Genomic DNA, 26,379 nt, shown 5'->3' with positions numbered 1-26,379 from the left:
TATATTATTCTTTTTAACAAAAACTACCAAGAATTTGGTGAAATATTCCAAAAACACTTTGAACCCCTGTTAAACTCTTGAGCTACACCCCATAAACACACAGCATGGATGCGTTTGACAGCCGTTAAAAACGAAGCGCATTCAAAGTGTTTTTGTACACAGAAATGGCCGAAACAAGCAAAGTTAGCTCAAAACAGCAATTTATTGATGCGTACGCCGCATTGGTACAGGGAATAAGGTGAGCCATTCCTGTGCGTAAGTGTGCATTTTCAACGCAGCAATTGAAATTCTCTTCCAGCGCTGAACGGTTCGATGAGTTCAAACAGTTTTTCGCCAACGAAAATGACTACAACCTGGCGGTACAGGAATTCCGTAACGGATTTCAGGTGGCGCTTCTAGCGAAAGTAAACCGGCTGTGGGAGGAAACGGACATTGATAGCAATGTGGAGCTGTTGGAAAAGTTAAAGCAAAAGGCGCAAGGAAAGACGACCAAAATGTGGCGCCCGACCGGGAAACCGGTCAGCGAGCAAATACGGCCGCTGGTGGTAAACAAACTGAAGACATCGCTCAAGTTTTACCAATATCAGTTGGAATTTCAAAAGGAAAGAACTGAGGTAAACTTATCGTTACAGTCTACGCAATTACTCGAGCCAGTAATGCTGAACCTAATTGGATTTTTGGATTCGCAGGAACTCATTTACACGATCGAGACAATGAGAACAAAATACCAAGCAATGCAGACGCAACGGAACCACCTACTGCAGCAGATTACCAACGAGCAGAAGACTTTCGACTCTATCCGCTCCCATCAGAAAGAGCTCGACCAGCTGGTGAACGTAGATCTGTTTAATGGTGTCCGGAAGACGGATACAGGTTGAATAAAAACGCTTCAGGTAGGATAAATTTGTAACAAGTTTATTATTTAAAAGAAAACACAATTAAACTAAAAGTACACATTAGGGCGGTTTTTGTTTTTAGAGGTAAACATACAACATTTAGTTATAACGTTCGGTTTTTTGATAGCGCTTTGTCGGTGACTCCGGGAGGTTAAAGGATCGTTACGAGGAGAATTGTGACCTTAGGTCGATATGTACAGTGCAAGACTCTTTCAGCGTTAAGAATAAAGCGGACTCTAGCATCCTAGCATTAAACAATGGTGAATGGTAATGTCCCCAAAAAGCTAATGGTTAGTATCGTCGCAGGCGTCTTTCCGTTTCCAACCTTAGTTCCGCTTAGATGAGTTGATCAGATATTTGCAGCAGTGCGTGAGTAGATGCTTTTCGGTGGAGGAATTATTGTTGTGCGATACCGATCCAACCTCCCGGGTGTAAATATCGAGCCCGTACTGGCCTTCCTCTGGGAAGCTGTAAAGAAAACGCGCTCGCTCGTGTTAGCTCTCTATCATGCCTTGTTTGCGCCACCGGCATGATGCCTTACCTGATGTTGAACGTAATCATATCATCAATGACCGTTTGTTGAACATATTTCGAAAGCTTCTTTTCTTCGATACCGTTTTTGTGCAGTGTTGCCATAAAGTCCGTAAGTGGTCTCGACATGCGGAATTGTAGTTCGATCGATCGTCCGGCAAAGATGAGTGGTTCCTGCAAATGATTTGACAACATTTAAAAACGATTTCGATATTAACAATCATCGGATCTTGAAGCGTACGCGTACCGGGTGAGTAATCGGTATAAGACCGAACAGTCTGGTCGCTTTCGTTGGGCCCCATTCACCGCTGGCACAGTCTGGCAAGGGCACCATAACGGTCTGCAGCTCTTCGCAACAAATCTGAGAAAGGATCAACACAATATTACTCGTTATGGCATGTGATAAATTTCCCGCTTGTGTTCCTGTGTCTACTGACCTTAAATTTGCACACACTTTTGAACTTCATCGGTTCCCCAGTTAGGTACTCCTGGGGCGTAACAGCGTTGGCAAAAATGTCGAGCAGGAACGCACCGGAGCATGGTGCATGCACCCGGAACGCTACCACATTGCTGATGACGGACTGCATTACGAACCGCTTGAGCGACACACCGTCAAAGGCATCCTCATCGCTGTCGTAGAACTTAAGGTTGTAGTGGAATATCAAGCATCCTTGCATATCGGACGGCATCGCTATCCGCACGGTGGCCGCACCTGTTAGGGTGTAATGGTTCAGTGAGAGGATTTCACCTAAAATGAGCCATCTATGCCAGCTGCTTACCCGTATCGTCCGTGTATACAACGGCCCCGTAACCATCGTCGGCAAAGTGTAACCCGTAGCGGAAGAACAGCGATCGCACGAACGGCAGGTTTTCAAATTCCGTCAGCGTGATCGGTCGTTTCAGTAGTTGCCACTCCTCTTGTAGCGGGAAGAACTCGTAGATGAACTCGCGCGGATCGGTCAAGAAGTAGTGATCGTCGTACTCGTACCGCAGGCTATCGTTTTTGCCCTTGCCCGTCTTGGGCGCTTCCTTCGCGTTCACCAAATGCCGGGCGCCCCAGTTGCACTGCACAAAGCGCCACGCACCTGCCACGTACACGGCATTCCACGAGTTGCGGAATCTGGAATTTTTCGGATGACTAACGAGTGCGGAAAACCAAATTTACCATTAAACGAAGAGTGTCATAGGAACTCCGTTCGTGTGTGGCCGTATGTGTGCGGCCAACCAAAAACCACCACCACCACCAACGCGGCGAATGCGATCGCTCGAGTGCGATGCTAGCTTACCTGGAATCTTGGAACTTCACACCCGGTTGGTAGCCGGCGCTCTTGGAGTATCCCTTAATCACCACGCAGTGCAATCCAGCGTAGCTGCACAAGCGCTTAAACAGCACGTGGTAGCTTTCCGTGCCATACTTAATGCCCCGCAGCAGTCCCATCGGTGTGTCACCACGCAGATTATCGTCGAACGTCATCGTGTTCAGGTTCTTCACCGTAATCCACCGGAATATGGTGCGCGCCTTCTCAATGTCCGAAGTACAACGGCCCACCAGCTGCCGCACCAGATCGGTGAACGTTTTCTGATCCTCCTGCGCGACGGTGATAGCGATCTGATCCACGTCCTGGAACTCGACCGGATCGTTGTACACCTGGAATTTGCTCAGGGCGGGTGGTGCCGGTTTCGGTGCCACCAGCGGATACTCCATCGCCACGACCGTTTCACTAATATCGTCGTCCAGGAATATGCTTTCGCTCTGCATGTACTCGCTACGCCGGACGCTGATGAGCTCCAGCATTTCGCTCGACTGCCGATCGACCAGGGCCGCCGTTTCGGAGCGTTCGTGTTCGAGCAGCTTGCGCGTGAGGCTTTCCTTCTTCTTCGTCTTCCGGATGGTCATATTCTTTTCCAAATCTTCCTTCTGCTGCTCGTGCTTGAGGGTCAGTATGTTCTGGTCCTCGCGCGATCGTCTGCTGGTGGTGAGTTCCTTCTCAAATTTGTGTGCTAACCGCTGCAGCTCCCGCTCCCATTCATCCTGGACGTTGCGAGGAAAGGAAAGCATAAGCGCAAGACAATTTAAATTTAGCCGTTTAAAGGTAACGCGTACAAAGCTCACAAAGCTTACCTGTATTTCACTTTGCATCCGTCGATCTTCCTCCTCGCGTTTGCGGGCGAACTTTCTGTACAGATCATCTTCCTCCTTTCGATGTTTCATTTCTAGTTTTGCTTGCTCATCCCGTGCCTGGTGAAATAATTGATTTAACGATTGAATTGAATTGAATTGATTTTAACAAACTTTTTCATTCAGTGATCCTGTGTCCGGTGTACTACTCAAAAAGACGTTTTCAGTTGAGTTTAGAGCAGCTATGGCCAAAACAGTTGAGGCAATCCGTTTTCAGAGATCAGATCCGAGAAACAGGAGGATCAAAACGTCTGCTCAGAGACGGATCCTGGCCATCCCACAGCGTTGTTGGGATCGATGGACATTGCCTTACCAAGCTCAATGTCCACATCTAAGACGAATCTGTCCAATCGCTTAAGTTGGCAGCTAAAAGCTCTTATACAAAAATATCTTTCTGATAGTACAAGCTTCGACGATCGCAGAGACTCTCGTCAACTGACTTCAGCAGCAATCAATATTTGATGCTGGGAAAACCTTCATCGGATGACCTTTCTATGTTCAAGACAGAGTAACAACTGATGGTGCTGAACGCTCAGAAATTCTTGAACTTCAGATTCTCTTGAACTTTACGTCTCAATCAACATTTAAAAAAACCCAGTACACTTACCAAATAGTAATCGATCGGCTTTTCGCGTGGCTTATCGTACGCTTTCTGGATTTCTGTCTGCTTCAGCGCGTGCGCTATGTGCAACGCACTCGCATCAAACCGCCCGTACTTGTAATCGGGATCATTCTGCGGTGGCGTATTGCCTTCCCGGCCACCGTTATTGTACCCATTTGGTGTCCCTAGCCGGGGTTGCCCTGTGGAAGCAAGAGTAACACAATTAAGAAACGATCATTAAGCGTTGGGGCCAAAAGCAAAACCAGCCCGAAGCAACCACCACCATTGGCAGAATTGGTGAGGTAAGATTTTTATTTAATTAGTGAATGTCCGTAACGAACGACCGAGAAGTTCATCTCAGTTTTGATGAGCTTTTGATGCACATTACGAGAAAGTATGCATCGATCATCTGGTATCCAGCCATCGGGTAGCATCAAGAAAACGGGGCGAGATGTATGGGGGAACAAGAGGGAAAACGCACCAAAGCATAAAAGCAGCGCTTCCGTTCCGGACTATTGGCTGAGCATAGTTTCAATGCTTGCTGTCGTCAATAACCGCCCAACACAAAACCAAATCCGCCAGGAACGGAAGCGCGCACATTAACCGCCGTTCAAACTGCACACTCGCTCGCCGATCACCGCCAACTTTGAACAGCACACAGGAAAAGAAAATCACATCGGACCATGTGATAGGTCCGAAACATGGTGAAAAGCTTTTGTTTTCAAGCAATTTTCCACCTGAATAGTTCGACGACGGAGCGAACCCCTTAACGGCGGAAAGCTTATTCGCGGTATTCACCCTTTATGGGTGCCCGGTTCCGAAGGCTTTGATCGCGGGGGGGGGTTTCGTGCTGAGGGATGATTCGTTTAACATGTTTTAAAAGGGGCGGGTGCCTATGCGAAAATGCATTTCACGCCATACGTACCATCGATGCTGTCGTTCCGATGACCCCGGATTTGCTCGTTCACGTAGTTGGTGCTTTTCGGCACGTTCAGCGCTTGCCGGATGCCTACCGATGTTTGATCGAAATGGCCAGGACCACTTTTTGGTACATGTGAACAGCAGTAAACCTGTGAGGGAAAGTGAAAAGTTTTTATAATAATGATTTAAGTTCTAAGTTTCTCCAAAACGTGATGTTAAGCTTTTTTTCTCTTTTCTATGACCCACTCTGTCTTGAACGGTTATGTTCGAACAGTGTGTTCACTACCGGTCACGAAATGCAGACCGAAGCCAACCACAACACGCGCTCTCTCATGCAGCGCACTCATTGCACCTGCGCTACGTACGGGGTGTATAATGCACTTCTTTAACCATAAGCTTGGAGGAGAATGTTGTGAAACGTACAACCCACAACAGGAAGTTATGAGGTAATTAAACCCATTTGGCGGTGCTAATTAGTGCAAGGGACAGAGCAGTATTATATAATGGGGATGCAATGTAGTCCGTCGGGCGAGAGCTGCGATTGATCGTACTACGATCAGGTTGATCGTAATTTATGCAGATTGGATGCGTTCTGATGTAAGCAGGCAGTATCACTTAAGTAAAGGAAGTGAATCAAATGCGTAACATGGTTTAAAATAGGCAAGAGAATATCCATCAAGAATGTTCCATGGTAGAATTAATGTGTGCATTTAAAAATTAGACTGTATCCAAGAGATTGTGGGGAAGACGTGTAAACGCTTCTTCATACGTCTTACGCACGCACCGCGCGTGCTACGACACACACTACACACTGCATTACTAAACGCGTGTTACACTACACTGCTAACATAGCACTAACAGTTACACTACTACTAACGATTAATCCTAATGTAATAACATAGTAAGTCAGTATGCAAGTGACCATCAAGCGATCAACATCATCCAGCCTTAGATTTTCATTCCGATCCCGAAAATAGAAGGAAACAAGACCCATAAGATGAACGGAATTGTCCATTGTCCTTATTTTCAAGCTGATTTGAAGCACCTTTGGCCAAATCTGTCGCGGGTCTGTAATTGAAGATTGGTTCATCTTAATGTGAGTTTTTGATCGTTTGGGGGATCGAGAACATCCTGGAAACTCGTCGTCTACGTCTAACACAAAGACATGCACTATGTGACAATCACTAACAATGAAGGTGGGAACGTTATTCAACGGTCTACAAGAACCTCAGCAACAACCATTTTTTTGGGCATCTCATAAAGCTGAAAATTCCATTATTTATCTTCTAGGCTTATGTCCTAGATAACTGTTAGGATAGCACAAAATTTAATCTATTTAATTATATCGTTGGAGCTTTGCTTTCCCCATAATCATTTACTACTTTTCGGCACATCACTTGCTGCGTATTGAAACATGGTACAAAATGTTGCATTACTTTTCTTTATTTTGAGATAAGCAATATGTCCATTTTGCGGTGGATTATCTGCGTAAAGAGGGGCGCACGCACGTGTACAGTCACCATATCATTTAAATAGTCGTTTCATCCATTCAATCATAAAAAGAAGAAGAAAAAAGACCGCCATTTAAATGATAGTTGTTCGAATACAGAGTAAAGAGTCGCATACTACTGTCGGTGTTACTAGGCGCTAGTAAAAAAAAAAAAAACCTATCAACATTTCTACGACGCGTTAGTTCTTCGTCGGCTCCCGGTAGCGGGCCATATAGTTCATGGGAATGAGCGTCGATTGACCGTTGATCATGACCACCGCCTCGTTGCTGCCGGACATGTCGATAAACTCGCCGACCGTTTCACGATCCTCCCCAACAATAACCTTAAACTTTTCGCCCGGCTCCGGTAGAACCGGTTGCAGATTGGACAGTGGCACGGTCACGCAGTGATCCTCCTCGGGCAGGAACACGACACAATCGCCATTGTTCACCGTGCGGATGATACCGGTCTGGCCGCTGAGATCGGAATCGCCGTGGCTTTTGATCGTCACCTCGATGTCGGTCGTAAACCAATCGCCTAGCTGCGGATCAAGCCCTGCGCCGGGTGTCTGTGGGTTGTACGGTGAAGCCGGAGCTCCCGGTGTGGCGGGAGAGTAAGCGCTCGGCGAAGGCGTGCCAATGTAACCGCCGACCTGGTACGGCGAGGGGCTCGGATTCGGGCTGGCCTGATAGGGGCTGTAATTTTCCGAATTGAACATGTTGCCGGGCGTGTGCGGTGCGTACGGTGTGTTGATCTGGTAGCCGGGAGTGCTCGGGTTGTAGCCGGGGGACGGTGACGGTTCCTCCATGAAGTCGAAATCGTTCGAACGTGCCGGAGTGTTCGACACCGTCGGATCCCAGGCACCGTGGCGCGGTGTCATCGAACCATCGTGCGACGGTGTCATCGAACCGTACGGAGTACGGCTGCCCGGATCGTACTGCGGTGTCTGCGAGCCGTGCAGCGGTGTCTTTGAGCCGGAATAAACTGGCGTCTGTGCACCGTAGCTGCTGGCCGGTGTGCGGCTCGGTGTGCGCATGTACGACGACACGCTTCCCGCCTTCGTTGCACCTCCGTCCACAACCGTGATGTGATTCCGATCGACCGAGATCGTTTGACACGACGAATGAAGCTCAACACGGGCCGTCGTTTCCGTGGCATCCTTCACAATACCAACCGCACCTTTGTACGGTCCACCGGTAATACGTATAGTGCGACCCAGTATCTCACGGTCGCGCGAAACACGTGCTCCACCGCGGCCACCTCCACGTCCGCCACGATTTGGACCACCGCCACCGCCTCCCCGACCACCAGACGGATGCATTGGGGAATGAATGCGCGGCGACATGATGCCCCCTCCGAACGGGGACATCATCGGGTTGCTGTTTTGCATCGGATTCTTGTTACCACCCGCAAGCTGTACGTGGCGTGTTTTCACCACGAAAATGCCCCCATTTTCCGTGTACATCCGCGAGTGCAGGAAGGCAAGATTGCGATACAGATGTTTGATTTCCCCGTCGCGACCAGTGTGAGGACCTTCCATCACCTTCACGATGTCTTTCCTTCGGATCTGGTTCTGGTCCCAGTCCAGTGCGATCGTGTTTCGATTCTCGCGACGCTTCTGCAGTGCCGTCGGCTTACACTCGATCACCTTGCCGTGCATGCCGAGCACGTGGAAATTTTCGCGCTCCAAGCGCACGATCACGCCGACCGTTTGCGCGTCCAGCTGCACCAAATCACCCCACTGGTAGATACCGAGCGAATCCACGCCGGTCGCCATGTCCGTACAGATTTGCAGATCGCGTGGCAACACCTCCAGCTCGTGCATGGTCAAATCGGACACCAGCACTATGCGCGACGGTTCCACGCGCACGATCAGGCCCGTCTCTCCCTCGTACCGGCCGGCAAGGACCTTCACGTGGTCACCCGTTTTGAAGTACTTGCGTAGTTCAGCTGCCTTGAAGATGAGCGGGTCACGTAGCTCCTCGTGTTTCGGCATCACCGTTATCAGCGAACCGTCGATTGCGATGATCTTCGCCTGCAGATTCATCAGATCTCCCACACACACCTCCACATTATCACCCATCGAGAAGGAGTGTCCCGTGACCGGGTCTTCCTTGGAGGAAACGGCCAGCTCGATGTTGATCTCCTCCGGTTGCTCCTCGAACCGCTCCAGCTCGGCCAGCGTAGGCTTCACCCCATCCGCCAACACGGCGGACATCGTGAACGCTTTGTAAAGGAATCCTTTGCGCGAGTAGCGATTGCCTTCGAAGATGAGGAAATCTCCGTCCGATGTCAGTTCGCCTCCAATCGCACGGATCGCTTCCGGGTCGAACGATTTCGCTGCCGGTCTTCGCTTTTTGCGCTTTGCATCGGCGCTCTCTTCGGTCTGTGTGGCACGCAGCGCACCTCGCAGCCGCGTATAGTCGATACGCGGAAGCAGCTTCAGATGCACCTGGTTTTGGGCCAGATCCACATAGTCCACCTGGGCAATGTCATCCTTGTAGATGCCGCGCTTCAGTCGCACCCACTGCTTCGGTTTCAGACCCGTCTGCTCTTTGACCACCTTCAGGATGTCGGTCATATCCTTGATCGGGACCATCTCCTGCTTCCAGATACCGACCCGCAGATTGCCGACATTGTTGATCGCCGACTTGACGTGTGCTTGCTTGTACGCTTCGATGTAGATGTATCCCTTCACGCTTTCCGGCGCTACGACCGACTTGATCTGCATGGGTTGATCCGTGTTCTGGTACGTTAGGAACTTGCGCATCAACAGCAGGGCGGTCGCCTTTTCCTCGCCTATGCGACACTTGACCATCCACAGGTTCGGATCTTTGATGCCGGGCAGCAGCGTCTGTTGCGTGATCTCGTCCGACATTTCCTCCCCACCGTCACCGAACTGACGCCGGGCCACGGAAGCATCCGCATACTTGCGCTTCAGGTACTCGGCCAGCTCATCCTCCTTGTGCGAATCCCACAGATTCGTACCGCGGCGTCTGTTTTCGATTTCGCGGGCCGTCTGACCCACCTCCTCGATTTCGTTGCTCACGATGCCCATCTCTTGCGCCCCATCCTCCCACTCATCGTCCTCATCGACCTCGTCGTCCACTTCGGCCTCATCGATGATGAAACCACCGAAGCGATCCGGTTTCTTCTTCTTTTTGCGACCCCCACGCCGGTTGTCGTCATCGTCTTCCTCCTCCTCATCGTACTCTTCCGAGTCGAGATCCTCTCCTTCCGGTTCCTGCTCGTCTTCCACCTCTTCCTCGTCGTCATCGTCATCTTCGTCGTCTAGACGGCGTCGATCCTTACGCTGCTTCTTTCTGGGCCGCTCGTTGTCCGACTGCGAGGTCGATGGTGACCGGGAACGCTGGGGTGACCGCGACACCGATCGCGACACCGAGCGATTCGAGCCACCGCTCTTGCGAGAACGATTCGATGCCACACTGTCCGCATCGGAGCCGCTGCCACTGTCAGACATGTTGCCGACGAACGAATTCACGTTACTACTGACGAATGCTGTGTATAAACCTATTGGCAAAGACAATTTAACGGATTACGCCACTATTTTAACTCGTTTTAGCGAAAAATTCACATCATTCGCACCGTGTTGATGTTGCGTTGTTTTCTTCACACCATTTTGGTGACGTACGCTCCGGGTTTGACTTTGCTCCGTTCGGAACGAGTTAATCCGCTCCGAGACGTTTGTGCTCCGGCGGTATCCAAGAACAGATACCCAAGTAACAAAATTTATTTCAATCTCCATAAGTTCGTTTTTTAAATTAGGGTAATGAAGTAAATTGTTCAAATATATTATTGGCTAACACTTTTTTAATTTTATATTTTTTTACTGCTGCAAATATTTTTTATATTTTTTCTTTCTCGCATTGGATCTTTTTCTCGGAACAATTAAGTAACAAAGAAGTTCAACTAGAAATCAATAATAAATTTGCGCTTCTTTGTGTGTCTGAGAAGTGCATAATTTTTAATTCTAGTCTAGCATTGTCTGTATGCTGTATGTATGTCTGTATGTCCATCACTACATGTTTTATGCCCATTTAGCAACTTTCCTAGGGTAGAATTTATGATGTCTTGTAAATTCTATTGATAAAACTAAAATAATTCGTAAATGACTTGTTTGATCCTGTTTCTACATTAAAAATATGTTGAATAATGTAATTATATGACAGATTAATTATGTAATGTTCATAAATCCGTGCTGTAATGTTCAGCCACGTGGTAGCAAGCTGGCATCCGAAATCTCGAAATTTCTATTTGTAAAAGGTAAAATGAACTTGGATATGAAAGATAAATGCTATCAATCATAAGTTAATGTTGATATAAATATGAGAAATTCGATCAAAGTTGCTAAAGTATCTTAAGCAAGCAAAAAAAGAATGCAGAAGATCACTGCTTTCGTTAGTCTTATGCAGTGGTTAAGCAGCATCTAAGTTCTTGGAGCTTCTAACCAGTTTTTAAGTAGCTTTCGAACGTGATAAACATGAGAAATTTGGTAGAAATTGCGAAAGAATCTCAACCAATCAATTAAAGTATGCCAAAGATCACTGGTTCCCTTAGCCTTATGCAGTGGTTAGGCAGCATCAAAGTTCTTGGAGCTTCTAACCAACTTTTAAGCTACAGGTAGAAATATTTTTAAAGTTTTATTTTCTTCGCATGATTGCTTGACAATTCGTGTACAATTCACGAAGGTGACCATAAGTAGTAGAATTCTAAATGTTGTATGTATCCTTTTATTGAAAGCTTCAATTGTTATAATTGTCTGGATATTATATACGAAATATTTGGAAGAATGGATTTGAATCGCTACAGCCTGACTTCTTCTTCTTTTGGCAGTTACCCGTAGCTGTTAGATAGTAAGTCCTGCGTAAGTGAAGGCTGTCTTTTGGTCACCGAACCGCCCCGGTCTCGTTCAATGACTTCTAGTGCATTTCGTTCGTTTTGATTTCAACAATTTGTTTCCTTCTGCCTTAAATTGCCTAATCTTCTTCTTCTTCCTTTGCACTACTACCTCGAAAGATCTCGGCTTGTCATTTCTGGTTCTGTGACTTGATTTTACTCGTAGCGAGGTAGTCAGTCTTACGGCCAGGCCGTTCTTTATGAAAAAAGGTAGTCAGCCTTGCGTACGGAGAGGCGGTCAGGATGGGATTTGAATCCCGGACCTGCCGTGTGAAGACCGACGCCGTTTTTGCCGATGCCAACGGACCACCTCGAAATCGCCTCATAAATCAAGTCTACGATGCCAGAACTAACATGCAAACACCTGTGGAGGTTGTACTATCAAAAATGTATGTACTGTAGCATTTGAACGAATGTTCTGGCCCCTAATCGTAAAGTCCAGAAAGAAATGAAGCCACCAGTACGTAAATTTTCCTCAAACGACAGTAGGAATGGGCTGTTGTAAAAGCCCAATTGGATATGACCGGTGTTCAAGAAAAACATCACGAACTGCAACTTGAATTTCTAAACTAACCGGTGACTTGAGATTACCTATGCATGCAAGTAATCTTAAACGCAGTTATTCCACTATGTTAGCCAAAGCCGCTCTAAACCATCTAATAATGGTGTAATATGTGAACTTGTAATAAAAAAAAACCTGTTGCTCAGAAGTTAGTTACGTGAACTTAGAGCTAATCCAGGGGAATTGCAAACATTTACAGCAAAACTAAATTAAGATAAGGTGACAGCCTAAGGAAAATGCTTAACTCAAAATGCCTGTCAAAACAATGGAACTGAAATGATCGTGCTCTTCAGCAGACGAGCCACTAAAATGACGAGCTTTTAACCTGACCCAAATATTGCACCAAGAATTAGACTCATCATCGTCCGTTGGAGGGATGTCATGCGAAATCACAACAGTCCAACTCAGTTTTTTTGAGGTCATCCAGATAGAGCCACAGAGGTTTTTTTTTTTTTTTTATTCATAAAGAACGGCCTGGCCGTATTGCTAGCCACAGAGGTGTAATAGACAAAACTATATAGAGGAAGTGACAACGTTGATCAGTAGATCATAAAGTAAGTAGGATTGAGGCATACGGTTCACGTGTGGATTTGTGAATCAGGGCCAAAGCAGGCAAAGCTCATGATGCACCTGGCAATATCTTCTGGCCAAACCTGTGCAGGAAGGAATTTAACATTTAAAACGGGAACATTTTATCGCATTTTATCCCGGTAAAGTACACTCGTGATCACTTGAAAGCCCAAAAATTACCATATCCAACACATTCACACACACACCTGCGAACGAAAACCGTTCACCAGCGCCTGATGCTATTAGGGAATTCATTTATTGCGGCAACCGCCTCAAATGGGTTCTCCTACACCCGGTAGCTACATTTAATTCATTTCCTTGTTTTAATCTTTCTACCCTACCGGGCTTTTTTGTTTTGTTGTTGGTTGATTTCACGAAAGTAAGATCCATATCCCCCAAAGACTTACCTCTTTATCATCCTGATTGTGCTGGTTGTTGTAGTAGGTCTTGAGCGTCAGCTTGGTTCCGCACCGTTTGCACTTGAAGCATCCGGAGTGGAAGAAAGTAAAATCTTTCAGCGGACCCACCCTATCCACCTGATAAACGATTTCGCTGCACCGGAGGCACGTTGATTCGTAGAAATTCGGTCGGTACATGATGCTGCTGCTGCTGCTACAGACTGATTCCCAGACCGATGGATGGATTAATCGAAACGCCGATTTTCTACCGGGTTTTTTGGTGCCTTCTGCCTTTCTTGGGGAGGAGGAGGAGGAGGAGGAGGCTTGCCACTGGTATTTTTCGTTTTATTTATCCGGTCTTGTTTTTTGATGCACTGACACTATCCTCTCGCTGGGGGGCGCACAACACACACACACACCGGAGGTGCACCAAATTTGTTTCCACATCAATCTGCGCACTCTTTCGCTGGCTAGCGTCTCTTTTGGATACTCTCGTTTTTTTTTTCTTCACTTTGTTCACTTACACGATCGGTCTACTGCTTACTCTTCCGGTGCACAGAAAGTGGTAGAGGAGAGAAAAAATTAAATTAAAAAATACAAAATTATTACTATTCTTTCACCGCCTTCAATCAGTCACTAGTACATTTTCGCGAAATTGGGATTTTAATTGCAACGGTCACTAATTCATCCGTCATTATTAAAATCCGTACCCGGTTTCTACACCATTCACTAGTCCGTTTTTCTTTTGGGGGATTTTTTTGCACCTTTTTCTCCCAGTAATAATAGTTCGATTGTTCTTTTGCGTGGTTAATATTGGGCGTCGATCTCATTTTCACTTCACTCGATCACCGAAGAGAAGCACTTGGAATGCCGGCGAAAAAATGATTGCAATCCCCCCGATAGTTCCGTTGATGCACATGCGGGAGGCCCAGTTATGGTCTCGGAACCCTGGCAAACACTACCACTACCACCGCTACGAACAAGAAATGCACTAGGGAGAGCGTCATCGTTTGCTTCAATTCTAACCACCAACAATCCACCGGCGTTGGCGCTCCGTTGTAGCAGTAAATTATCCAATCTGATCGCGATCGTGGAGAAGTGACGACGCCGATGATGCTCTAGGTCTTTTCCAGTCTCAAGTCTTCAGAAAAAGGCCGAGAAAAGTCTTATTTTTTTGTGCTGTTGCGGTTGTTGTGCAGTTGTGTTCGATCGTGGCACACAACAGGCACACGCGGGGAAAGGGGGGGAAAGGGAAAGGGAGGGGGGGGGGGGGATTTTCACGCTCTGGAAAACTCTAGCGCATCTTTTGCACCAACATTGGACGCATCATCATCATCATCATCATCCATCTGCCGGTGATTCGTTCGCTCAGGTGCCTGCCCAGATCGGGATTTGCGCTAGCGGTAAGGGGTTCGGACCGAATCGAATCAATCTGTACACTTAATCCCCTCGCGCCACTTCCCCACCGTCGCACCCCCATCTCTCCCCGATTACACCGTCCACCCTTACAAACAACAGTCCCGCGCTGTTGGACGGCTGTTGGATGGATTTGCTTTCTGCCTCGACAAACGATCGCGGACAAACCCCTTCGCTGGAGGATCGTTAGCGGCAGTCGGATCGGATGTACGTAAAGGGCTCGAAGGTGGTGCGGGAACGAATTGGCGTAGAAAATGGCCCCCTTGCAGACACTGAATTATAGTAATATTCCGGACGGACGCGGATTGCTTTTCGACACAGCGACAAAACGTCACATTCCGTCGGAGATAGTTTATGAATGGAATGGAAGAAATGGGATGATCGTTCGAATTAGACCAGTTCGGCGGAATCGGTTTGGGGATTTGGAATGTGTCCTAAACAGCTTGGGTGGGGTATAATTGCGATCAGCAAGCTAATCCACCGTACGATCATCGGAAGATCGAGTTTTTGGCTATTTTTGTTAATGATCACGAGCCCCGACGATACTTAAAACTATCACAGCATTAAAATTGGTCCGGATACATCTCCCAACCGGTTCAAGCACTATTTTCATCACACTTACTCGTAACAGGTAGCGCGCATAAGCCTCATATAGTAGTGCCTGCCTGCCTGGCTTTGGCTTTGTTATTTGCCTTTTTTTCGGGTGGCCGAGTTGAACACTGGAATTCGCGAATCGCTTGTTTTCGCAAACCGTGCCCTGGCACTACACAACACAGCAGGCAGACCGCAACAAGGGAGATCGAGCGAGAGCAATTCGGGCGAGAGGAAGTTAATTTAAAGTTTCACTTTAAATCGTGTCACACAGGGTCTGGGTTTGCTTTTCGATTAAAGCGTCGAGTTGGAGTGGTTGGTTGGTTGGTTTTCGTACACTTTCTCACTTTTGCTTGCCGTACCAGCAACCTCCCTCCAGGTCCGCGCACCGATCGCCGGACCAGGTCGCGGGGCTCGTCGTCCCCGGATGGTACAGCGGATGATCACCACCCAGATTCCCGCTATTCCGGCGAATCGGTTTTGCCGTCAAGTTTCGTTGGAGTTTTATTTTCCCCTCTCACTCCCCCCTCGCGCACTCACACCCTCACTTGCTTCCTTTTGCGTTCCGCGTTCGATCTGTTTGCTACTTGTTGCGGTTGTACATAATGATTGAAAAACTCGTTTCACTCCATTCCATTTTTCCGGCACTGGAGCCGGAGCAAAGAGTTTCTTCGCGCGCGCGAGTTCGCAAAAAAACAACACTGCGAGCCCTACGCGCGGTGGATACAGTGCCGCACTTGGCGCACCCTGGGGTTTTCTGCGCAAGCGGGCTGAGTGCGGGCGAAACAAGCGTGTTCTCCGTCGATAAGCGGGTGTTGTTATGCGGTGTGCAAGAATATAAGGTTTCGGAGCTTTCGGCTGGAACACAAAATGCGCCTCCTCGCTCGGGGAGGCTCGCGCTCTCTGTGTGTGCTGGTGGTTTCGGATGACGCTACGCGACTACTGGTGGCTGGGCTACCACCAATAGCTTCAACCCTTGGCGATGGGCGATGGGCGATCCTCCAGCTCAAGGGTGGTTGCTCGAACGCTCGCGCATGTATTTTTGCTCCCCGTTTAGTGGCCAGCAGCAAGTTGGTAAATATCTTCGGAGGCACACTCTTCCAACATCCCCCAATCAACGCCCAACACGGAATGTGCCTTTCTCTGTGCCTTTCTCTCTCTCTCTCTCCACGTCTTACACTTACTTCGGGGTGGGATGTTCGCATTAATTTATCACTCCCTGTCCGTGTTTGGCCCTTTTTCTCTCAACGACCGACCGAAGCCCCCTTTTAGTGCCGAATGGAGAAAGTTACCCAGCCACACTTGCTGGTCTCTCGCTCTCCCGCTTGCTATGGACTCTTTTTCTGAGCCCACAAATGCCCACACTAGACGCAACAGACAGCACCCTTCTGGGTGGTTTTGATGCCCATTGCATATTGTAATTAGAAGCATTATCCGCGATTACACGGGGTAATGCGTCGATCGTATGACAACGTACATCCTCCATTGTTCAATTAGCGTCTCTCGCGATGGGTAATCCTGGTCGGGAGCCCAGCCGTCCGGTACGCGCCTTAAGACGGAAAGTAAGAGTTTTTCTTCCGCAAATACCGGAGAAGGCCACACACACACACACACGCACACAGTTTACACTACTCCACACAGAGAGGTTCGACAGGTTCTGCGCCATTCCATTTTCGAAGCGGCCAACAGAGAAACAGGAAGTTTTGCTGTCGTGCAACACCGTGTGACGTACTTTCCCAGGCCCAAAATCGTCGTTAGCGAGTGGAATTGTGGCTGTGTGGTCACCACCTTTTTGACCACCTTTACACATGGGTCCGTGTCCCCCGGAGGAGAGTCCGTAGCGTAACAACATTTAGCGGCTGGCCATTCGCTGCGAACCATGATCACTGTTAATGGGATTCTATTAGCGAAACGATGCAGATGCAGCGGCGGCACACAGGACATTTATCAAAGGTAAACCGATGCCATTTGTTTGATTTGGAAAAGCGAAACGAATCGCGAACTGGAATTGTACACATCAAACCGTGCTCGTTTCGGGGTTTGAGATTTTAATGGAAACCGATTAACTGAAAGAGTGTAATAAATTTTGGAAGCATTGTTTGACGACAACTTTTGGCGTTGGGGCTGAGGGGAGAATTTACAGCGAAGGGAAAAGTAATAAGACTACCCCAATGGTGTTCATTATTGAAATATTTTTTTCTGAGGTATGGGATAGTCATCTTGGCATCATCTACTCCAGATACAAGAATGGAGATAGGTTGGAGTGCAGCCACTACTTCAATCACTGACGAGAATGCGCTGCTGCTCTGCCTCCCTTAACTCCCCCTACACTCCTGAAAACTATCCTTAACTGCGTAAACTGTACGACGCAATGAGCTGATTTGTAATCCCGGTCAAGCTCACCATCACAAATCAGGTGAAGGTAGATGGAAGACATTCAGTGCCCAATGCTACCAACAAGGGCCTGCGCCAGGGAGATGGGCTTGCCATCTCATCTTCTCAATTTGACGCTTGAAAGGGCCCCTCCGAGTCTCTGAGATGGATACCAGATTCTAGCGTATGTTGATGACATAGGTTTTAAGCTCCCCGTTTTAGCATAAGCTTTCCAAAGGATCGAGCAAGTGGTATAAAACCTCGAGCTGAAGATTAACTAGGCAAATACCAAAATGATGGTGGCCTTGCTAACAAACACTGTTTTACGCATTTTACTTATCAAAGATCAATCTGTCCAAAGCCAACGAAACCCACTTAGCTGTGTTCGAGAACAGGATACTCAGGAGGATTTTTGGTATCGTATGCTTGAAATGGACAATGTAATAGCAGCTGTAATGACGATAGCAAATTAAGACTCGTCAGGGGATCCGGTAGATTCGCCATGTAATGAGAATGGCACCGAACGACTCACTCCTTTGACTCTTTTTAAGCCGTCCTCAACAGATTGAGGAGTCGTAATAGAGCTAAACTGAGATAAAGGAGGTTTGGCGGCGATAATGCTTCCACCAAAAAGGGCTGGAATATTAGAACGGTATGTGACAGTGTTCAACCGTGAGCAGTACCGAGGACTTCTGCAACTGGCAAACTCAGAATCGAATCGAAATTTCCAATACGGTTTAACAGAAAAAAAATCCGATTCGTCCCACAACATTGCTTTTTCATTCTTGCTTTTCAAACTTCCGCCAGCTTTCTCTATTATCTATCACTGTAATTTTTCTAACAAGTTAGACTTATTTTTAATAAGATTATTATATAGTTTTAGTGTCTTTCGACACAACAATTAATAAGCGGATTTTTTTTCCTTACCACATCAAACGTCATATGAATGAGTTGCAGATGAGAGCCGATCATTTCTTGCGGGTGTGATGAATGGAAATCACCTCACATCACACCGGCAACATTTACCAACCCCGTGTGTTGCACAATATATAAATGCAAGAAAGAAAAAAACGGTTTGGCACAACAAAACACAACACAATAGCGCACCGAAAGAAATGGAAAGAAAAGGGAAGGGAAGCCTCTAAATCGGTGGCAAGAAACTGTTATTGGGATACTATTTTATCTCGATCAATCATTTTACGCACAGATGATTTTTATTGATCAGCGTCCGTACCAAGAGTGGTGTAAACAATGGTCACGATCTAATGAGGTTTAGCGATCTATTGGCGGCCAGTTGTAGTTATCACTACAACCTAGCACTGCTATCAGCCCCATCGCGATCGAGCAATTCAATTACTTCGCAAAACGTTGCAATATTATGGTGCCCCGAGTGGCTGATAATCACGGTGAAGATGATGATGATAGCAATAATCGGGCAGCTTTTGAGCAGTGATAATAGAGACGTTTGCAGCATCGCGCGATAAATCGCAACCGCGTGACGCGATAACAGCGGTCAATAAAACGATCGTTTGCGATTACACTGTCAGTCGTGTGTGTTGTGTGTGTGTGTGTGTGTGTGGTTCACAATTTGTAGTACGTTTACACAACCAAAGCACCGTAAAATTTGGTCTGCTCCGATGTGAACGACGATGGATCCCTCTCGTTTGCATTACCAAATGATACGAAGAAGCAGAAAAAGCGAAAACTACAAATACCGCGAAAAAGAAATCAATGAACATCGGTGCAAAATAGTGTTTCGATCATTCTCACTTTCGTTTGCATTGCCGGTCGTTGGCCAGTGCCGGGACCAACACCACCAGACCTGACCAGCTAATCGAGCGTTGGAAAATGTTAATCAACTCGCAACGACCCGGCCAAAGCCGAAGCCGAACGGGTGGAAAGTGGAAACGATTTTCAACCATCGGAGCAGGGAGCGATGTTGTTTGTAGGTGAATAAAATCGAATCTTGCATGTGGCGGTTTGCCAAAATAGGAAGAAAAAACGAGTCGAAAAAAAAATCGAACAAAATCCCAGCCACGCAAATAACAGGAATCATCGCTTTCACCTACGCCGCCCGCCAATTCGGCTTGAAATTGAATCCGTCGATCGATAGCGACCGACCGTAGGCAAAGGCGCGTGTCAAACGGCGAATGGCGCCTCCGCTGATCGGTCGGTATGTAAACGAACCAACCGAGGATGCATTCGAACGTGGTATGCCGTTTCCATGTTTTCCAAATTCGAATGGTGCGCAGTGAAGGTAGCTAGATGGGCACAAGCTCACAGCCTTTTTTCCAAGTGAACGTGTGATGCAGCACCTTGAAACGCGCCGGAAGTGATGGACGCATTACGAAACTGACGTGAGGCGATAAGGTTGGGAGGATTGGGTTTTTTCTTCGTTTTTTCCCCGTTTCGTTTCGTTGTAGACTGCCTTCATCAAGGCCACGCTTAAAGTGTTGATGAATTGGAAAATTGGCTGAGTGCGGAATGGTTAGGGAAAACTAAACACTCCATTTAATTAAATTAATATCTGGGGGGTTTCTAATCCGTTGTACTTCACAGTATGTTGGTTAATTTAATTCATAGCTAATTTCAACAAGCTACACCAAAAACCATATGATTAACATTGAATGGCAATTAAAGTACAATTGCTACAGATCACTGTAAACATATGATTGCCACTTCCTGAGAAGCCTTTTGCTAGTTAGCTGGGACCTTAGCCAGGAATATCGCAAATTGACGGTTTGCATATTTTAGCTCTTTCTGGACTTTCTTCCTTGGCACTACAACCACGAGAAGTCTCAGCCAGCCATTTCTGACCTTGTGTCTTGATTTTATCCATAGCTGTATAGACAACCCCTCGTACGGGGAGGCGGTCTGGATGGAATTTGAAACCCGGCCCTATCGTGTGAAGACCGGCGCCGTTATCGCCTCTGTTATCGGACTGCCACAAAAATCAGTTTTCTAGACCTTTTCGATCAATTGACACTCTGTCTAGGATATAGACAGCTTGCATTGAGCAAGGTCCTTAGAAAGAGATTTTCTCAACAAACTTATATTGTCTGCCTCTGATAGGAGTTCAGAGTCTCTTCTGTTCACAATCGCCCGCAGATGGTTATGCTGTCTTATGAAAGGGTATTGTCTTAGATGGTTAGTATGTTGGTTACTTGATAGAGTCTCTTCCATCGTCTTAGATATGGATACCGAAGTTTGGTAACACAAAAAACCTCTGCAAAAGGATCTTTTTAAGAGACATCCGGGACTCTAACATCTGGATCTAAGATTCACAATTCTATGATAATAAAAAAACTCAAAAAGCTTTAATCGGTAACAAGGACAAAGCTGCTCTATTTGTAACACCTTTGCTCTACGATGGAACTCATTGAATCATTTGCATTAAACAAAATAGATTTACTTTGGATGGCGATGAGAATGAAACTACAAAAGATGAATACACTACATTGGATGAAATTTGCTCGAATCCAACGCTTTAAGAAACATTCTACTAAAATTTTGTCACATAGCTCTGAACAGGGCATTTTGATGGCAGCCGAAAGATGGGTTGCTTCTTCTCCTTTTAAGCTTTGACATTGATCAGTTGATGTTCCTGCTTAGATACGGAATGACACGATAATATCCTCCGATAGGTGCTTGCTCTAAATATATTATCGATGCTGATGTTAGTTGGCAGTAGTTGGATAATTTTAAAACTATCCCGAATGAAAGTTTCACAACGATATAGACATAGGGCGAGACAATCAAATCCTCATGTGATGCTCCTGCGCATTTTACGGTCGAAAAAACATTGTTTGATGACCGGCATACATACCCTATTAGATGTTTCCTAATAACTTATTTGCACTGACTGGGGTAATACTCAAAGTAAAGTTTATAATGAGCAACTTTGGACGACGATAAAAATTAAAACTAATACAGATAACTCAATAGACAATTTGTTTTTAGAATCCTACATCAAAGAAGCATACAGCGTCACAAAAATAATGCCTTCCAGATCCGCAAAAATATTAGCTTAGCTATGGTTGTATTAAAAATCTTTTTAAACATTTAAAGCGATCAGTTGATACTTTCAAATGATAATTTTGGAGTTGAACATTTTAGGAAAAAATAGCAACCAAAGTGTAAGCAAACCAAGCAGATGCTTGAAGATGCCTGAGCTTTCCGAGTGCTGAGGCTGTGCGGTCTAAGAAGCCTCAATCATTCAGCCTAAAGCCCCATAAAACACCTCGTATCATATCGCGACGACTTCATTTTACAGACGGACAGCGAGTTTTGTATAGCAACGACCAGATTTAGGATATTCTCCACAGTTTAGAGTAATGCTCTGGCTTCCCTTTATCGAAGCTTCACAGACTTAAGCCTCCAGGCGAAAAAGCTTTGGAGCTCCTCATCAGTTTCTGGTCTTCGGGATGTACTTCACTATTTACAACTTCTTCGCTCAAGGGTACATAGTTCAAACATATGTTCAATTTAAGTCAGTGATGGATTCAGCACCTTAGAAGCATATGGAAGTTGGGTCCCTACAGGATTGAAAATGATGACCGGGGAGGGAGTTCTTCATGAGGTAGGAGCCCCTTTCAAGCATGGGTCCCCCTGCAGTTACCCAGCTCGCGTACCATTAAACCCACCACTCAATGAAATCCTCAACTATTTTGGCCACAGCTGCTATAAACTGATAAAGATGTAAAGATTTGCCCAACCAATAGTTTGGTAGATTGCTAGGCCATAAAAAAATCATTCAAATCTGTCCAATTTTGTTAACGCATACGTTCAAAAATCATGTACTGCATTGCTTCTACAGACTTCTTAGCAGCATCCTTCTGTTCAGCATCACACACCAGGCCTTACACACCAAAAACTAGCTCTAACCATAAGAACCATTGCCACCGTTACGGTGTGTTACGGATGCTTTTCGCTCTGCCACCTCCAGAGAAGCGTCTATGTTTGGAGTGGATGTCCGGATTCCAATGAATTATACGATCCGAACCGTCGAGTCCGTCACAGAAATCGTCATCGCCGCCACTAGGAAGGCAGAGGCGTACTGCTACAGAACACACCGTCAATAAACATCGCTGACATATAAAAAAGCAGCACAAATGTGGCCCCAGCGTGCCAGGAGTGTGAATGAAAAAAGGCGCACACACACACACATCTCGTGCACGATCCGCCCATGCCTGAACGCAAATCTGGCTGCCGCCAAAGAAACGTTACGGCCGCATCACGGCCATTGCCATGGTAAGAATCCTTTGAAGCAAGAAACCCCGGCACCATACGTGCGGGCTGTCGCGACGATCGCTGTCGACGTCATCGGATCGTCGCCGCCGCACGATCGCAGTTTTCTATTCATTCACCTTTTCCAAACCAATACCACAACGATCGGTTCCGAAAGTGGAAGCACAAGGAAGCTTGGACCGCGAGGCCTTCACCGTGGTCGTAGAGGAAATGTGTACACACACGCGCACCCACACGGCACGAATGCAATTAAAAATGTATTATTATCGGTACCGATTGAATGAATAGTGCAAATAAGAGAAAAAGAGCAACAAAAAAAACGTTCGGTGGGAATGACTCGAACTCCTCGACGCTCACTACAAGGGACCGGATGATCGATCGCACAAACATGCGGCTATGCTTGTACTTTAGAGGTCACCGTACAGCTGGAATGCAATCGAATAGAAAACTATTTCGCAATAATCGATCCACCGCTGCCAGAAGCAGAAGAAGATGTTTATCACTCACGCACGCACGCACCCTTGATGATCGGTGGCATTGAAAACAAGATCGTTCGCAAGGGAACGATGAGCAGCGGGAAAAACATATGTTATGCCGCTTTCCGCACGAGCACACATGCCGCCGCCCAAGTGCAATGGCAATAGATTTCACTGATCACTAGACTAAATCGATCAGTTTGCTGTTACTGCGCTACGAACACGGCCAAAAACCTTTAAGCTGCTGCGAGCCTGCGAGAAATGCGTGAGTGAGATCGTTTTGTTGGGGATTTTTTCCCTCACCCCCCCAACAGCAACATATGTGACGATCGAGCGTAGTAAGAAGTGTTTGATGAAGCACAGCATATTTTTCGAAACAATATTTGTCCACACACTTCCATGGGGGATAGCGACAGCACGCGGAGGTGTTCGAATTTTGAAATGTTCGCCTGCTTCCTTTAAGCTGCAGCAGCCAACCGCCAACCCCGAACGATGGGGTGGGTTGTGCTTTATTTCACAGCTTCGGGGGCTGCTGTAAAAGTGTCGATCGGTGTGACGATTTTTAACTAATATATGCATAGATTGTAATGCCATGCTTTATTCTTTGCCTGTTTTGTGGCTGGCGGATATTGGATAAAAATATGCTGAACGATGATCTATTTGTAGAGCTAGTGAGCTTTGAGCACTATTTTAAACTTTAAACCTTTATATTAAATAAGCTTCGTTGGACTGATCTTGAGTGATGCAAGCTTCGTTAACCAATCAGTCTTTGTCAACCTTTCAACTCTAACAAACACTTCTGCTGACTCTTGACATTTCATTAAATTAACAGATGATCACTGTATTTTCCAACTAAACGGCGATCTTTTTTTCTGAAAAAATATCTGCTAAACATTACTGCAGCACCATCTATTCCCCACCCGGGGCGCCACGCTTCATTGTTTAAACAGTGCTAACACTAACAATGCGTTCAAAGTTTCTAACAAGCGGTACCAGCCAGCCGGCTCTAACGGCGTGTAAAATGGTGCATAATATTTCTCATTTTTCTTCCCAAAATTACTCCTATAATAAGCGGTATGTCTCAATGGCATGCACCGGCCGAGCGTGTGCCCTTATTACCACATAACCATAATTTAGCTTCAGCAGCAGGCAGCAGCAGACAACTGTCCAACGAAAGAGGCCCGAGCTAGATGGGCTAGGCAAAAAAAAATTGCACTGCATCGCACTGCCAACCGTATCGCTCTTGAACCTCGACCCCCAAACATTGGATCGTCCTCATCGTCCCGGGATCGCTCTTCGTGGGGTTCGTCGCCTGCTGCCGCCTGACAGTCTTTCGTGCGGACAGTGTACGGGAACGGGATTTGGCACGAATCCACTGGTTCTTCGCAGTTTTACCAGTCGTTACCGTCATCATCATGCGGTGGTACCGAAAAGTGGTTCTATTTTTCCCGGTTTTCACAACAAACCCAAAGTTTGTTACTATTGTGCGATCGTTCCAGCACTCACTCACTCACACAGCGCGTTTCCCAATCGCTCGGTCCCGCTCTCGCTCTCGTTCAACCTGTGAGCATTAGCATTTTTCTCACCCGTTTGGCGGAGGCTTTTGTCTGTGGCAGCCCGAGAAATAAAAGCTAAACAGCGGGAAAAACTTGCGCAGGGGAAAAACAGGTCTGCCAAAACCGACACGGCAGAGAGCCACACGGTGGTGCACAACAACGATGAAACGTTGATGGTTGGATTTTCTTTCCCACTCGCACGATCACAACCGATGATCACACACACACACACACTATGGCACACACTTTACGCGCACGTACGCAAACACACAGCTGAGCTCACAATTACACACGAACAGGTCTCGCAATGCGCAATCGCACACTATTGGGGTGTAATGATGATGAATTCTGGGGAGGGGTTTTCTTTGAAGCCCTACCGTTTCTTGCTATCTTTATCAATTTGAATTTAACTACACTTATAAAAGACTTAACTTCTAAAAGGTAATCCTTCATGAGCATTGACCGACTGATCGAGCCCCTTGTTGGGCAATTGTTTCAGTGGGGGGTGGGTTTCTCGTGGAACGAAAAATACGCACCCAGTTCCACCGGTCCGAATCTCTAAAAACACTCTTTCTCACTGTCGTTTCACAGTGCCACTAACACTACGATAGGAAGTGCTTCTTCCACCGCGATGAAGACACTTGGCAGACGTACATTCACCTTACGTTAAAGTCAGCTTAATGGGGGACTTTTAAATGCTATAAATGATTTAAATAAAACACACACGATGATCGCGAGTGATCGCACGATCACTGTACTTTCTTCTTGTTTGGTGAAGTATATTATCGACATTCTTTTAACGTTTTAAAACTGGTAAACTTTCCTTCCACTGAGCTCATCTTATAGTTGATGATGTAACTGGTAGGACAAGATGATCAAAGATCACCTGCGAAGGAAAGATCATACCACGGAGCTCAATTTGGAGACATTGAACCAACCAGCTCCGTATTTTCCTTTTTGTTTTTCGAGCTGTCACCATCACAAACGGCGACACGTTCATTATCCACCGTTATTGTTTGGGGTTGAGCTGAAGCGCCTCATTCACCGATCCAATGATACCGATGAAGAATTAGACCGAAAACAAAACGACGTTTGAACTTCACCAGATCGTACAAAACACCATCGAAAGACACTGGCTCCTCTTCCAATTTTGCTGACACTCGGAAGCTCTAGAGTGTCTAATTAGCTTTCTTGCTGCTGCTGCTGCTGCTGTTCCGGTCCTATGAGCCGTGCCAGCGCCAGCCAACTATCTTTTGGTTCCGCTTTGGGCGTTTATTTGTTGCACTGCTGCACGAACACACAGCTAAACGGGGGTACGGAACGAAGAACCAATTTCCACCGAGGGGGTTGAAGAATGCGCAAATAACTTCTTCACCAAAGCATATCCTCGAATCGGATAGAAGCTGGTCGACACAATCTCTCGGCACAAACAAACAAACAGAAAACCACTACAAACCCTTCTTTCACACACTTTTTTGCTCACACACTCAAACACACGATCCACGGCAACGCTTCCATCTGACGCGTGTGCTGCCTGAAAACTGTGATCTACGACTGAGCAAAAGGCTGAACTTCCACCATAAACAGCAGCAGTTCACTGCACGCATCTAGCACCGGCCGTATTACTCTTGCTTTCGTGAAGTTACTGCTGCCTG

General features: G+C 46.6%; 3 protein-coding genes across 11 annotated transcripts; 1 reads left to right on the top strand and 2 right to left on the bottom strand.

Annotated features, from left to right (window-relative positions):
• The first annotated feature begins 104 nt into the window (after positions 1-104).
• LOC118509765 lies at positions 105-1,184 on the top strand. Of its 4 annotated transcripts, XR_004905922.1 has the most exons (5): positions 105-238; positions 299-614; positions 690-893; positions 979-1,046; positions 1,083-1,184. XR_004905922.1 is itself a non-coding variant. In XM_036050899.1 (4 exons), exons 1-3 carry the CDS (start codon positions 165-167, stop codon positions 876-878), a joined length of 579 nt encoding a protein of 192 aa, XP_035906792.1. In that variant the 5' UTR covers positions 105-164; the 3' UTR covers positions 879-893; positions 979-1,146. The 4 variants fall into 4 exon arrangements, 3 of the variants coding, with proteins under 3 accessions (XP_035906792.1, XP_035906791.1, XP_035906790.1); XM_036050899.1 differs by having other exon boundaries at positions 979-1,146; XM_036050898.1 differs by having other exon boundaries at positions 961-1,146.
• Positions 895-26,379, bottom strand: LOC118509656 (hillarin). 5 transcript variants are annotated; one of them, XM_036050616.1, is made up of 11 exons: positions 26,181-26,379; positions 13,075-13,610; positions 5,133-5,277; positions 4,214-4,407; positions 3,550-3,666; positions 2,714-3,459; positions 2,207-2,547; positions 1,865-2,139; positions 1,675-1,788; positions 1,438-1,601; positions 895-1,364 (listed from the first exon to the last, which is right to left on the bottom strand). In XM_036050616.1, exons 2-11 carry the CDS (start codon positions 13,261-13,263, stop codon positions 1,223-1,225), a joined length of 2,427 nt encoding a protein of 808 aa, XP_035906509.1. In that variant the 5' UTR covers positions 13,264-13,610; positions 26,181-26,379; the 3' UTR covers positions 895-1,222. The 5 variants fall into 5 exon arrangements, with proteins under 5 accessions (XP_035906509.1, XP_035906505.1, XP_035906506.1 ...); XM_036050612.1 differs by having other exon boundaries at positions 2,207-2,565; positions 26,181-26,378; XM_036050613.1 differs by having other exon boundaries at positions 2,207-2,565; positions 26,196-26,378.
• Positions 6,551-10,399, bottom strand: LOC118509637 (transcription elongation factor SPT5). 2 transcript variants are annotated; one of them, XM_036050543.1, is made up of 2 exons: positions 10,225-10,399; positions 6,551-10,149 (listed from the first exon to the last, which is right to left on the bottom strand). In XM_036050543.1, the coding sequence occupies exons 1-2, from the start codon at positions 10,382-10,384 to the stop codon at positions 6,818-6,820; spliced, it is 3,492 nt and encodes a 1,163-aa protein (XP_035906436.1). In that variant the 5' UTR covers positions 10,385-10,399; the 3' UTR covers positions 6,551-6,817. The 2 variants fall into 2 exon arrangements, with proteins under 2 accessions (XP_035906436.1, XP_035906437.1); XM_036050544.1 differs by having other exon boundaries at positions 10,214-10,258.

Source organism: Anopheles stephensi, chromosome 3, assembly GCF_013141755.1.
Source record: "Anopheles stephensi strain Indian chromosome 3, UCI_ANSTEP_V1.0, whole genome shotgun sequence".
In the NCBI taxonomy this organism is placed as follows: domain Eukaryota; kingdom Metazoa; phylum Arthropoda; class Insecta; order Diptera; family Culicidae; genus Anopheles; species Anopheles stephensi.
This window is presented reverse-complemented; position numbering and strand designations above follow the sequence as displayed.